The 15,612-nt window shown below is 42.7% G+C and overlaps 1 protein-coding gene across 2 annotated transcripts in view; it reads left to right on the top strand.

The window, feature by feature from the left end:
* Positions 1-15,612, top strand: part of LOC148100766 (protein NLRC3-like) — a 69,463-nt gene that overhangs the window by 18,477 nt on the left and 35,374 nt on the right. For both annotated transcript variants that reach the window (XM_087846971.1, XM_087846972.1), the window contains exons 2-7: positions 7,649-7,768; positions 7,853-7,972; positions 8,303-8,419; positions 12,150-12,228; positions 12,380-12,584; positions 12,681-14,499. In XM_087846971.1, coding sequence (XP_087703097.1) covers positions 7,692-7,768; positions 7,853-7,972; positions 8,303-8,419; positions 12,150-12,228; positions 12,380-12,584; positions 12,681-14,499 — 2,417 coding nt within the window. In that variant the 5' untranslated portion in view covers positions 7,649-7,691. The remainder of the gene's footprint in view (positions 1-7,648; positions 7,769-7,852; positions 7,973-8,302; positions 8,420-12,149; positions 12,229-12,379; positions 12,585-12,680; positions 14,500-15,612) is intronic.

The raw sequence follows: 15,612 nt of genomic DNA, 5'->3' as shown, positions 1-15,612 counted from the left end.
TATATGGATACACTGTAATAAAATGGGAATTGTTGGTGATATTAAAGTCCTGTTTGTGGCACATTAGTATATGTGAGGGGGCAAACTCCTCAAGATGGGTGGTGACCATGGTGGCCATTTAGAAGTCGGCCATCTTGGATACAACTTTTGTTTTTTCAATAGGAAGAGGGCCATGTGACACATCAAACTTATTGGTAATGTCACAAGAAAAACAATGGTGTGCTTGGTTTCAACGTAACTTTATTCTTTCATGAGTTATTTACAAGTTTCTCTTTGTTCACAGCCTTTGACATGTCAAAGAGGTTAACATGTGAGGAGCAGATCGAAATTGTGTTGATATCTGGTGAACGCAGTAACCGGGTCATTGCAGCAGATTTCAATGCCAGACACCCTACGAGACCACCCATCTCCTACAGTAGCTACAGTTAGCAAACTGCTTGCTAAATTTCGTGAAACTGGTTCAGTGTTGGATTTGCCAAAACGTGGACGCAAGAAAACTTTCAGCTAGCTTCATTCAGCTTCATTCAGCAAGAGCCCACAGCGTAGCACTATTCTTTCTTGAGTTATTTACAAGTTTCTGACCACTTATAAAATGTGTTCGATGTGCTGCCCATTGTGTTGGATTGTCAATGCAACCCTCTTCTCTCACTCTTCACACACTGATAGCAACACTGCAGGAGAAATGCCAGCACAGGCATCCAGTATCCATAGTTTCAGGTGCTGCACATCTCGTATCTTCACACCATAAACAATTGCCTTCAGATGACCCCAAAGATAAAGTCTAAGGGGGTCAGATCGGGAGACCTTGGGGACCATTCAACTGGCCCACAAAACAATCCAGTTTTCCAGGAAACGGTTCATCTAGGAATGCTCGGACCTGGCACCCATAATGTGGTGGTGCACCATCTTGCTGGAAAAACTCAGGGAACGTGCCAGCTTCAGTGCATAAAGAGGGAAACACATCATCATGTAGCAATTTCAAATATCCAGTGGCCTTGAGATTTCCATTGATGAATAATGGACCCACTATCGTTGTGCCCCATATACCACACCAAACCATCACTTTTGTTACCCAACAGTCTTGGAGGGATCCATCCAATGTGGGTTAGTGTCAGACCAATAGCGGTGGATTTGTTTGTTAACTTCACCAATCACATAAAAGTTTGCCTCATCACTGAACAAAATCTTCTGCGTGAACTGAGGGTCCTGTTCCAATTTTTGTTTTGCCCATTCTGCAAATTCTGTGCGCCGATCTGGGTCATCCTCGCTGAGATGCTGCAGTAGCTGGAGTTTGTAAGTGCCATTTGTGAGTAGCTAATATCCACCGAAGGGATGTTTGACTAATGCCACTCTTCAGCGACATGCGGCGAGTGCTACGCTGTGGGCTCTTGCTGAATGAAGCTGAATGAAGCTAGCTGAAAATTTTCTTGTGTCCACATTTTGGCAAATCCAACACTGAACCAGTTTCACGAAACTTAGCAAGCAGTTTGCTAACTGTAGCATGGGAGATGGGTGGTCTCGTAGGATGTCTTGCATTGAAATCTGCTGCAATGACCCGGTTACTGCGTTCACCAGATATCAACACAATTTCGATCCGCTCCTCACATGTTAACCTCTTTGACATGTCAAAGGCTGTGAACAAAGAGAAACTTGTAAATAACTCATGAAAGAATAAAGTTACGTTGAAACCAAGCACACCATTGTTTTTCTTGTGACATTACCAATAAGTTTGATGTGTCACATGGCCCTCTTCCTATTGAAAAAACAAAAGTTGTATCCAAGATGGCCGATTTCTAAATGGCCACCATGGGTGACCACCCATCTTGAGGAGTTTGCCCCCTCACGTATACTAATGTGCCACAAACAGGACTTTAATATCACTGTTATGGCCCGGCTAGGCGCGGCCAGGCCAAAACATAAAGGGTGATCCATCCCCGTCCAACCCCAAGCAGCACGTCCACACACTTGATATTTTAGTGACAGTGATTTATTTACAAAGTGTGTTAAACCAAGGAAGGGAGCACATCTTAACATCAGGGTGAACCCAAAGCCAAAACAACAAACAAAAGGGTAACCTATCTCAAAAATAAACAACTTACCTACCCAAAAGAACTAAACCAAATGACACTCACTTCCCTCCCTGCCTAACAAAAACAGGAGAAAACTGGTCAAAAGAAAAGGCGGTCCACCCCTACGTGCTCTTACATCAAGTAACATAACACAGTGACGCAGTGACTGGTCTGCCAGTCGGGTTGGGCCGAGGATGAATCACACAGAAGTCGCCGGCGGTCTCCTCTTATCTGCTGCCTCCCGGTCCGCAGCCAATCGGTGCCAGCCATCCACCCGGACGCACCAATCCCGGAGGAGCACCTGGACACTTAGATTTGCATGCGATTAAGATCAGGCCGTAACACCCCCTTTCCCAAGAATTAACATTACCCCCAGAATGTTTAATTCAAGGAGAAAGTGCTCTAGACAGAGCATCAGCCAACACATTCTCTTTCCCTTTCTTGTAATGAATCTCCAAGTTAAAGTCTTGCAATAACAAGGACCAGCGCATAAGTCTTTGATTGGAGTTGCGCATTTGGGAAAGAAACACTAGTGGGTTGTGATCAGTAAACACCTGCACAGGCAGCACACTTGACCCGACATAGACCTCAAAATGCTGTAACGCAAGGAGTAGGGCAAGAGCCTCTTTTTCGATGGTGCTATAATGGGTCTGGTGTCTGTTAAACTTTTTTGAAAAGTAGCAGATGGGATGATCTACACCGTGACCATCTTCCTGTAACAGAACAGCGCCCGCGCCACACGAGCTGGCATCAACTTCTAATTTAAAAGGGCGCTCAAAATTCGGCGCCGCTAGCACTGGTGCACTGCACAACAATGCTTTGGCGGACTCGAATGCCACCTGACACGCTGGAGACCAAATAAAAGGCTTTAAAGGGCTAACAAGATCAGTCAGGGGACTAACCACATCAGAAAAATTTCTGCAAAACCCTCGATAAAAACCGGCCATTCCTAAAAAACGACGCAGAGCTCTTTTTGTCTGCGGGACAGGAAAATCTACAATGGCCTGTACCTTCGCAGCCACAGGGCGCACTTGCCCCTGTCCGACCTGTTTCCCCAAATAAGTAATGGTGGCTTTACCAAACTCACACTTAGAGAGGTTTAATGTGAGAGAAGATTCACAAAAACGTCTGAACACCTCGGAAAGCGTTTCCAGATGTTCTGACCACGTTGGAGAATAAATGACAATGTCATCCAAGTATGCCTCACAGTTTTTCACTCCAAACAATACCTTCTGTATCAGACGTTGAAACGTTGCAGGTGCGTTTCGCAACCCGAAGGGCATTACAGTATATTGGAGGAAATGATCTGGAGTTACAAAAGCAGAGACTTCAGAAGCTCTGGGGGTTAACGGGACTTGCCAATACCCTTTTAACAGGTCTAATTTAGTGACGAATGTAGCTGAGCCGACACGATCAATGCAGTCCTCCATTCTGGGGAGAGGAAAAGAATCAGGTTTTGTGACTGCATTAACCTTTCTGAAATCGGTACAGAAACGTGGGGTGTTATCTGGTTTAGGCACCAAAATACAGGGTGAACTCCATGCACTGTTACTGGGCTCAGCTAACCCATGTTTAACCAGGTATTCAACTTCCTGTTGCATTAAAATCCGCTTGGTTGGATTTAGTCTATAAGCATGTTGTTTTATTGGCTTATCAACTTCCACAACGATATCATGAAACAGCACAGACGTCTGCCGCGGATGGTCAGAGAAGAGTAGCAAATTAGCTTCAATCAGATCAAGGACATCTTTGCGGGCGGAATCTGACAAATGCGACAGAAAGGAATCCACGTCCTCTAACGCTTCTGAGTTTCGCAAACGGGCCACAGGCATACAACTGCTCTTGTCAATCAAGTCATCATCTTGCAAAACATACAATGGTGGTGCCGAACACACAGAGACAGGCGCTATGGGAGAGGTTTTTTCAGCTGCCGCGTCCTCTCTGGAAACATAGCGTTTAAGCATGTTAACGTGGCAAACCCTCAGTTTTCTCTTTCGATCGGGAGTTTTTACTATATAGCTAGTGTCACTTATCTTTCTGTCCACCTCATAGGGTCCGGAAAACCGAGCATGGAGGCTAGACCCAACTAAAGGAAGCAACACTAGAACTTTTTCACCAGGAGCAAAATGTCGGACCACCGTCTTTTTGTCATACCGGGCTTTCATGTTGCCTTGGGTATGTTCCAAGTTTTCACGGGCCAGCTGACATGCCCGGAAAAGACGCTCTCTAAACCTGCAAACATAATCTAACACATTGTGATCGGCTTGATGTGACTCAGATAACCACTTTTCTTTAAGTAGTCGCAGGGGGCCGCGCACAGTGTGTCCAAAAACTAAGTCAGCCGGACTAAATCCAAGGGATTCCTGAGTGGTTTCTCTAACAGCAAAAAGCAAAAGGGGAAGCCCCTCATCCCAGTCTTTACCTGACTCAAGGCAGTATTTGCGCAACATGGTTTTTAGGGTTTGATGAAATCGTTCCAGTGCACCTTGACTCTCTGGGTGATAAGGGCTGGACGTTTGATGTTTAACTTTTAACTCCTTCAAAACCTGGGCAAACACCTTTGACATAAAGTTTGTTCCCTGATCAGTTTGAACAACTCTGGGTAACCCAAAAGTTGAAAAGAACTTTGTGAGGGCTTTCACAACGGTCTTTGCCTTTAATGTACGTAACGGAATTGCCTCTGGAAAACGAGTGGCGGCACACATTACTGTTAACATGTACTGGTGGCCTGATTTTGTTTTTGGCAACGGGCCCACACAGTCCAACAGAACTCTCTCAAACGGCTCACCCAGCGCTGGAATCGGGTGAAGAGGCGCTGGCGGAATCGGTTTATTTGGCTTTCCCACTACCTGGCATGTATGACATGAGCGACAATATTTCACCACATCTGATTTTAGTCCAGGCCAAAAGAAGTTACGGAGTACACGGTGATACGTCTTTTTGACCCCAAGATGTCCAGCTAAGCTGGCATCATGCGCCAGACTGAGAATCTGGCGTCTATATTCCTTTGGCACCAGAACCTGATTTACTCTATGTAAATCAGTTGAGTCAGGAGACCAAGATCGCAACAGCACACCGTTCTCAAGGAAATATTTTACTGGAGCTTTAGATCCCTCTCTGTCCACAACAGAGGTAAAACAAGGCACCAGTGAAGGATCACCCTGCTGTGCTTTGATCAACATTTCTCTGGTCATATTCAAGCTCTGATTAATGTCCTCAGGAATCATTTCAGGAACATCACATGTGGAGATTCTTACAGAATCAATGGGTGACACGAAAGAGTCGTTTTCATCAAGCGTAGCCATAAACGACCCCGACAAATCCACAATCTCACCCATTTTACGAGCCTGCGCGCGAGTAATTGCGCACGCAGGAAACACCTCTGAAGCAGGGGAGCCTGAGTCAGCAGCAAGGGCAGGAACATCAACAACTTCTGGCGGGGGAAAAACACGCCCACCAGCTAGATCATTACCAAGAATGAAGGAAACTCCTTCGATTGGTAATCGCTGGCGCACAGCGACTTTAACGTAGCCCGACACTAACGGCGAATGCAGGTGTACCATATGCAGAGGGGCTTTGGTGACACTCATTTTTATTCCCCACACTAGTATGTCAGAACCACAGGCTGTTTTTTCAGACAAAGGCAGCACAGACTCTAGTAAGAATGAGTGGTACGCACCCGTATCTCTAAGAATCGCAACTGGCACTTTATCGTTTTCTTCACCCGTCAACGAAACAAAGCCGCGTGACACAAATGGTAAAAACTGCGGATCAATGTCAGTTTTCGGGTTTTGATCAGCGGTTTTAATCAAACCCACGCCTGCGGGGAATTTAGTGCCCCTCGCTTCTTTTCTTCTTAATACTGGACACGCAGCAATCAAATGTCCTGAGTCGTGACAATAAAAACATTCTCGACCGTTTGCTGATACGTTTTTACGCACTGCTTTTGGTGACTTTTTTCGTTCAGAGAAATTTTCCTGAAACGAATTCTGTGCACAGAACACACTTTTGTGCGTTAAAACAAACTCGTCAGCCAGGAGTGCCGCGTTAGTGAGAGACGACACCTTTTGTTCGTTTAAATAAGTCACGATGCGTTCCGGCAAACACTTTTTAAACTCCTCCAGCAAAATAAGAGTTTTCAACTCTTCCACAGTTTTAACTTTACATGAACAACACCACTTCTCAAACAACACATTCTTTTCTCGCGCAAACTCAACAAAAGTCTGGTTAGCAGTTTTATTAAGATTCCTAAATTTCTGCCGATATGCTTCAGGGACAAGTTCATACGCCTGCAGCACAGTTTTCTTCAGAGTTTCATAATCTAGACTCTGCTCAATAGACAGGCTTGAACACACTTCTTGGGCTTTTCCCACAAGCTTACACTGGAGTAAGAGGGACCAAAACTCTTTCGGCCACTTCAAAGCAGCGGCTATGCGCTCGAATGCACTAAAATAAGAGTCTACCTCAGACTCGCGAAACGGGGGAACCAACTTGATGTGCTTACTTATATCAAAACCAGCAGAAGAAGAAGCATTTGTGCTTGATGACGTTGGGGAAACATTAGCTGAGCCCTTTTCAAGCTCAAGAGCCCTGATACGGAGATGCATAGCTTGCACTTCCAGCTCCCTGTTGCGGGTCTCCACCTCTTTTATGCGGAGCGTGAGGCGCAGATCCTCAGTGGACGTACCTTCACTGGATTCAGAAATCCGATCAGCCTCGGTGCCAGCAGCAGACGCATCAACTGCGTTAGCATCCGCTTCAGATGCAGTGCCATCTGCCCCCTTCACTGGCTTGCTTTCCGCATCCCCTCGTGGTAGTAGCACACCTTTTCCCACTAGCTTTTCAGCCAGGGTTTCCTTCAACTCCGCCTTACGAGCACTGTAAGACACTTCCACATCATAAGAGTTAGCCACAATGAGCAGGTCCGCTTTCTTACATTTGTCAATTTTTTCCCATGAAGGTGCCGCCACAAAATCTTCAAGTGAAAAATCCATTCTCACACACACCCCCACACAAAAAAACAAAACCGCCAACCAGAACAAGACACGCCACCCCAACACACCAACAAGCGAGAAAAGAGACGGAACGAGCCCCCAATTATGTTATGGCCCGGCCAACCATTCCCATTTTATTACAGTGTATCCATATAAATGGCCCACCCTGTAGATGTCCTTACTGTTACACTGGTAGTTTGGACTTCCTGCTTTGTGTTTATCTTCAGTTTCTGTTGCAGTTTGTCATTTCTTGTATATTTATTTGCTTGATGTCTTCTTTCCTCCATCTTTCCCTCTGTTCATTACGGTGTCCGCCGGTGTTTGCTTGTCTCTGGTTCTCCTTTAATGGGAGTTTTGTTCTGTCTTTGTGGTTTATGTGTTACTTCCCGTTTTGACTCCATGTAGTGGACTGATAGTAGAAGTAGAGCAGCTGATGCCAGCTTCCTCTTCCTCACACTGCTGTCTAACTGCATTCAGCTGACACTAAGATGAAGCAGGAAAGAAGCAGCTGATTTGGACAGCACACATGATGGAAAGGAGGATTTCAGTTGATGTGCACATGAATGATTTGTGTTTCCTCTGCAGGTGAAGGTAGAAAGTGTGTGTGAGCTGATGTGAATTCAGCAGCATGGATCAGTGTGAGGACAGAGAGGAGGGAGTCCCTCCGTGTAAAAGAGCCAGAGAGAGCCAGACCAAAGCTCAGAGGTGAGATGACCATCTCTAACTGTCCATGACTCTTCTCCATGTCACAGCTCAGCACTCACATCACTGCTCCATCATTATTCACAGGACAAAACAAGGAACTAAACGTAAGCATGAACCTGAACCCAGCTGTGTGTCCTTAAAAACTGACCCATCTAAAACTGGATCTTCTGATTGTGAAGGACAACAAGACTCTCCTGCAGAGAGGTGAGCTGTTAATAACATGATTTAAATGAACTGCTTGATGATGTTTCCTGGTCTCTAAACTGCATCTCAATGAAGTCACAGTGTGAGCAATTCCTTTATTCTATAAAACATGTCCAAGATTTAAACTCCTGCTGCTCACAGTAGGACCATCAGTGTAAATAACTGTGTTTACCTCTGGGTGGCACTCTGTTCTTATACTGCCAACAATAGTCTGGAGATTCCTTCTGCTCATGCTCAGCCTGCAAAAGAGTTTCTTTTTGGATAATAAAGACTAAATCTTAATCAGTTTCTGTGGCTGCAGATGAAAGACAATTTTTTCTTCTCTAACAGGAGCGATGAGAGACCTGCTGGACCTGAACCTGGACCCAGCTCTGTGTTCTTAAGAAGTGACTGTTCTAAAGAATCTCCCATTCAATTTGAAAAACGCTATCCAAGTGCTGCAGAGAGGTGAGCTGTTAGTAACATGAACTCTTTGATGTCAGTTTGGTTTCTGATTTAAATTAACTGCTTGAAGTTGTTTCCTGGTCTCTTAACTGCATCTCTGTACCAGAGCAAGCAGTCAGAGGACATTCAGACTCAGGTGTAAAGTTCAGAAAGTATTTCTTATGTGTGTATAAAACACAATTTATTTACAGTTGTTGTACAATGAGAGATGCATTTTTCTGTCCCAGCTGTTGAGGCAAGGTACTCCCTGGACAGGCCACCAGTTTAATTTAATTTAATTTTTTATTTTGTAGTTCTTTTTTTCATTGCATAATATGAGTTTTTCAGTTTTCACCATATGAGTTTTTCAAAAATACAACAGTGAAACACGCTAATATAAAAGAGCATAAATTCTGTTTAAATGACTAATTAAAAAAAGTACAGTAGTTTCCTCTGTTTTGCGTAACTGTCACATTTCAAAATTTCAGATATTAAAAAATGAAAAGTGAACACAACCACGTTCACACAGTTTCAGTTGATCCATAACCTGAAAATCCACAATTATAGAGTAAAGATATTTTGATAAACTGTAAGGTGTAAATTATGAAGCCTTTTGCTGCTGCCATTTTTCAGCCATCTGGCACCAAGCCCACCTCACAAGTTTACATGCCAATGACAACGTCCTCCTGTTTCTATGGAAAAAAAAAGAAGCAACAAGAGTTGAGCTAGCATAGTCCCACCCCCTCACTGTGTCAGTACTTCATACATGAAGTAGAGCAGAGCATCATACACGCTGCTAACACATACGCTCACTGTTGTGCTGGGTAAGGTCAGCATAACTCTACCTGCAGAGACATAGTATGTTGTTGTCTGTATCGTTGCTTTGTGTTACTGCTGGTTAATTAGAATGTGTTATATACAAGCAGCTCGAAGTAAACTTATTGTTTGATGTTCAGTGCTGTGTGGTGGGTTTAACCGAAACTTAATGGCTCTGGTAAAATATCAGAACAGGCTGTGTGCAGTGTTGGGAAGGTTACTTTTAAAATGTATTCCAACAGAATACAGAATACATGCCCCAAAATGTATTCTCTAACGTATTCCGTCAGGTTACTCAATGAGAGTAACGTATTCTGAATACTTTGGATTACTTAATATATTATCATGCTGTTTACAACTACATGAATGTACTATTGCTATGATTTATTACTGTTAATGAAGGTCCGCGGCTCCAAACCGTAGTAAAGGGACCTCTGGCTAATACGGTGGGTTCTGTGTCGGGCTCGTAGCCGAAAACTAGCTTTACTTTGTTGTCTGGGTCAACTTTGCTAGCGAGAGACAGAGAGAGGCGTTGAAAGGCTGCTCCAACTGAACTTATTGTTTTTGGAGGAAAACACGAACACAGTGTACAGTCGAGTCTTAATAGCTTACTTACAACTGGGCTCGTCAGGCACTCTTCTTGGCTGCAGTGGTTATTATTATATTTACATGCTTCCAGCTCCCGTTTCTGCTCGATGACAGCTCGTACTTTCCCTCGCTCACAGACACATAACGGGTACGGCAGTCCATTCTCCCTGCAGCACGGACTACACTGCCTATGATGCTACATTCTTTAGAGCTATACCGGTAGCATTCTGCCTATTAGCTTAGCACAACAACAACAAAAAGGCGCTCTCTCACCCAGGAAACACGCAGAGAGAGAGCGTCACCCTGAAACCATGGCAACTGTAACGCTGCCACCTAGAACAACAGCACGTAGCTGTCAAACAAAACCGAAACAGTCCTGACCCGCCACAATATGAAACAGGGAAGTAACGCCGTGTAATCCATTTATTTAAACAAAGTAACTGTATTCTAAATACCACCTTTTTAAACGGTAACTGTAAAGGAATACAGTTACTCATATTTTGTATTTTAAATACGCAATGGTGGTACATGTATTCCGTTACTCCCCAACACTGGCTGTGTGACAGCAGCTAAAGCAATGAAAATACTGTTGGTGTTACTAAAAATAATCAAACTAACACGTCCATGGTCCCCTGTCAACAGAAGAAGTGGAAACCCTGTCACATACTAAAACATTTGATCATATGTACGAAGGTCAGAGTTCTGTGAAAATTAAACATTAAGAGTTAAAACCATGAAGTTTGAGAGGTCTGATTCATAACAGAACTACTGTTTGTGTTATTGTATTTATGTCACTTTGTGATCTTCAGGTCTTTTCTGCTAGCTGTTTGAACAAATACTGTTTGCTGTGTTTAATCAAATTATCCTTGTCTCATATTAAACTTGTCTCAAGATCTGAAATAATGAATTCTGACAAAACAAAAGTCGAGGAAACTGGAAAGGCAAAAAAATATTATTTAAAACTTTTTAATAAATTTGGAAATGCCAGGGATTTATTTGTAAATTCCAAACTCTAAAATTACATTTATATACATAAATGAATAAATCAAATTGATATTTAAACACAAGGACAGGGTCAGCTGTTTGTTTGGTGTCCCAGGTCCTTCATGCTATATAGACGGATAAGATATGGACTTGAACACTAACACTGATCAGATTTCATTTTTATATAAAGAATTCTGCTGTGTTTGAATTCAGGGCAGGTCCCCCCCCACCCAAACAAACGGTCTGATAAATGCAGATTGCACCTGGTATTCTGACTCATAGCAACATCTGGATCAGTAACAGTACACAGTGTTTATTCCTGACCTTTGTTTCAATAAATCTTCTATAATTGGACCTTTTTAAATTGTACTTGAATTCCCTGATCTATAACTAACTATGCAAATCAAGGAACGTAGATACGCCCCAAGAGAAGGAGGGGGAACTAACTAACAGTCTGACAGGCTGACCTCTGGCTTAAAGCGACAGTTTTGAGTGGCTGTGTCTGTCTGTTCTTCAGTTTACTCGACCCTCGCTGTTTTAGCATAAACCCTGAGGAAGATTCTCTCCATGGCATTCTTAACCACGAATAAACCACTGCTGTGTGTGTAAAAGGATAAAATCATGTATCTCTTCATCTTAAACATCTGAACAGTTACTAAATAAAACCACTGGAATAGTGACTGGATTCTGATGGTTTGCCAGCCTCATTATTTTAACTTTCAGACCTTAGAGTTTTCTGTCTGTCAGCCTTGATCAATAATTTATTGGTGAAGCTTTTAACTAAAATGTATTTGCAAAGAACACAATATATACATATAAATCAGAGCATGTGTAAGGTGGAGCATCACCTTCAAACTGCAACAGATTTGTGAGTGCATTTTCTGCATTTCTTGTATTATTGTGTGAGCAAAACCAAAAATAATTCTCAGTCTCAGGAATTTGAAGAAATCTCCTTAAAAGACATCATACCTGATGATTAAGCTGACATTTTCTCATATATAAGACAGAAAGAAAAAATAAAACATTAAATCATCTGAAGTAATTATTATATTAAACAAAGTCATTGAGCATATCACTCACAAATTTTGTATCATATTGATAAAAAAACTTAAGAATTTTTCATAATGATCCTCAGTCAGCTTCAAATATTATAACAAAAATAATTTCTTTTTTCATTTCATTCAAACTCTAAACTGCATCTCTCACTTTTACAGCTAAGTTTACATCATCAGTGTACATGCTTTTGTAACTGCTGCAGAAACCATGATTTAATTCCTCCGAACTCCTCCTGATTCATCATAGAGGTCCTCTATGATGTATCACATGATATGGATGTAAAAAAAAACTCTTCATGGTTCCTCCACAGAGTGGACCAGCAGAGCTCAGAGGTCCCCAGTGGTCAGTCTGCCCAGCAGCATCAAACACACCTGGACTCCATATTTATGGTCTGTACACACACAACAACTACTTTTACATCTATTCTGTTCACAGTCCTCTCCATGCTGTTATTTGTAGACCAGTGGATTGACAGTGTGTCCAACGTTTGGCTCCATGATTTAAGTCTGATTGACTCATTCATAAAGTATTCTGTTCCAGCTTCTGGAGGACAACATCATCACTTTTGTGAAGAACGAGTTGAAGAAGATCCAGAAGGTTCTGAGTCCAGATTACCCAGAATGCTTAGAGAGTCAGATTGAGGATGATGAGCAGAGAAGGAGCAGCAGAGAGGCGTTTGTGAAGATCACAGTGGACTTCCTTAAGAAAATTAAGCAGGAAGAGCTGGCTGACCGTCTGCAGAGCAGTAAGAATATTTCTATATATATTTAAACTGCTTGATGAATTGAACATTCAGTAATATCTTTTATTATTTTCTTTGATTTGTTTAAAACATATTTAGAACTTTCTGCTGCTGTTTTTCAACGTGCACTTAAATCTGACCTAAAGAAGAAGTTCCAGTGTGTGTTTGAGGGGATTGCTAAAGCAGGAAACCCAACCCTTCTGAATCAGATCTACACAGAGCTCTACATCACAGAGGGAGGGACTGCAGAGGTCAATGATGAACATGAGGTCAGACAGATTGAAACAGCATCCAGGAAACCACACAGACCAGAAACAATAATCAGACAAGAAGACATCTTTAAAGCCTCACCTGGAAGAGATGAACCAATCAGAACAGTGCTTACAAAGGGAGTGGCTGGCATTGGGAAAACAGTCTTAACACAGAAAGTTACTATGGACTGGGCTGAAGACAAAGCCAACCAGGACATCCAGTTCATATTTCCATTCACTTTCAGAGAGCTGAATGTGCTGAAAGAGGAAAAGTTCAGTTTGTTGGAACTTGTTCATCACTTCTTTACTGAAACCAAAGAAGCAGGAATCTGCAGCTTTGAAGACTTTCAGGTTGTGTTCATCTTTGATGGTCTGGATGAGTGTCGACTTCCTCTGGACTTCCACAAAACTACAATCCTAACTGACCCTAGAAAGTCCACCTCAGTGGATGTGCTGCTGATAAACCTCATCAGGGGGAAATTGCTTCCCTCTGCTCGCCTCTGGATAACCACACGACCTGCAGCAGCTAATCAGATCCCTCCTGACTGTGTTGGCATGGTGACAGAGGTCAGAGGGTTCACTGACCCACAGAAAGAGGAGTACTTCAAGAAGAGAGTCAGTGGTAAGGAGCAGGCCAGCAGGATCATCTCCCACATCAAGACATCACGAAGCCTTCACATCATGTGCCACATCCCAGTCTTCTGCTGGATCACTGCTACAGTACTGGAGAATGTGCTGGAAACCAGAGAGGGAGGACAGCTGCCCAAGACCCTGACTGAGATGTACATCCACTTCCTGGTGGTTCAGGCCAAAGTGACGAAGGTCAAGTATGATGGTGGAGCTGAGACAGATCCACACTGGAGTCCAGAGAGCAGGAAGATTATTGATTCTCTGGGAAAACTGGCTTTTGACCAGCTGCAGAAAGGAAACCTGATCTTCTATGAATCAGACCTAACAGAGTGTGGCATCGATATCAGAGCAGCCTCAGTGTACTCAGGAGTGTTCACACAGATCTTTAAAGAGGAGAGAGGACTGTACCAGGACAAGGTGTTCTGTTTCATCCATCTGAGTGTTCAGGAGTTTCTGGCTGCTCTTCATGTCCATCTCACCTTCATCAACTCTGGACTCAATCGGCTAAAAGAGAAACAAACAACTTTCAAGCTAAAATTATTTAAAAGACAAGAATCAAGACAAGTCGAATCTACAAAGAAACACTTCTACCAGACTGCTGTGGACAAGGCCTTACAGAGTCCAAATGGACACCTGGACTTGTTCCTCCGCTTCCTCCTGGGTCTTTCACTGCAGACCAACCAGACTCTCCTGCGAGGTCTGCTGACACAGACAGGAAGTAGCTCACAGACAACTCAGGAAACAGTCCAGTACATCAAGGAGAAGCTCAGTGTGAATCTGTCTGCAGAGAAAAGCATCAATCTGTTCCACTGTCTAAATGAACTGAATGATCATTCTCTAGTGAGGGAGCTCCAACAGTCTCTGAGATCAGGAAGTCTCTCCACAGATAAACTGTCTCCTGCTCAGTGGTCAGCTCTGGTCTTCATTTTACTGTCATCAGAAAAAGATCTGGATGTGTTTGACCTGAAGAAATACTCTGCTTCCGAGGAAGCACTTCTGAGGCTACTGCCAGTGGTCAGCGCCTCCAAGAAAGTTCTGTAAGTAAATATGTCCATCTATCAATCAATCAATGAATCAATCCATTTTCTTCCACTTATCTGGGTTAGGGTCATGGAATCCCCTCCCAGATGAATGAGCTTCTCCCTGGAAGATAAGAACCACCACCCTGGTTGGCCAATACAAACCTGACATAGGAAGGTTTTTCATTCTTCTATACACCTTTTCTTCCTCCTAGTAACACAACATGAGGAATTCCTTCCCAATATAAGTAGTTGTTTAAACATAGTGAAATTAATTGGGGTGAATCGATGGTTCAGTTTAATCACACTCTTGAGCTTGTTTTAAAATATGGCATAGAAACTGAATATTTAACAATGTTTCCTGAAAACCCCCTCTTGTCTCATTATTTTCTGATAAGATTTAAATTTACAATAATTGATTACACAGCAGTGGAGAGTAGACTTCATCACAGTAGATGTCTTTCCAAAAGTGCTGTAACTCAGTTTAAGAATAGAATTCACACACTGTTATTTTCTTCAATGCCCTGTACCAACACAGAGTAGACCAGCTACCTGAACGCTACTGCAACAGAGGTCGATTATCTTGTTAATAATTTTGCTTCCTCACTACGTACGACTCTGAAAACTCTAGCTCCAGTGAAAAATAAGGCGTCAAATCAGACGTACTTGACTCCCTGGTATAACTACCAAACACGTAGCCTAAAGCAGATAACTTGTAATTGTAAGCTGGAGAGGAAATGGCGTGTCACAAATCTAGAAGATCATCAATTAGCCTGAAGAAATTGTTTGTTGCTTTATAAGAAAGCCCTCCGTAAAGCTAGAACATCTTACTACTCATCACCGATTGAAGAAAATAAGAACAACCCTAGGTTTCTCTTCAGCACTGTAGCCAGGCTGACTAAAAGTCAGAGCACTGTTGAGCCAACCATCCCTTTAATGTTAACTGTTAATGACTTCATGAACTTCTTTACAAATAACATTTTAACCATTAGAGAAAGAATTACTCATAATCATGTCAAAGATGTAACATTATCTACAGCTATTTTCAATACCATTGATAATCATTTAGAGGCTTTTTCTCCAATTGAGCTTTCTGAGTTAACTTTAGTAGTTTACGTCCTCCAAACCATC

This window comes from Neolamprologus brichardi, chromosome 10 (genome assembly GCF_056152115.1).
Source record: "Neolamprologus brichardi isolate AB-2024 chromosome 10, ASM5615211v1, whole genome shotgun sequence".
In the NCBI taxonomy this organism is placed as follows: Eukaryota; Metazoa; Chordata; class Actinopteri; order Cichliformes; family Cichlidae; genus Neolamprologus; species Neolamprologus brichardi.
Note: the sequence above shows the minus strand (reverse complement) of the source record. Positions and strands in the feature narration are given on the sequence as shown.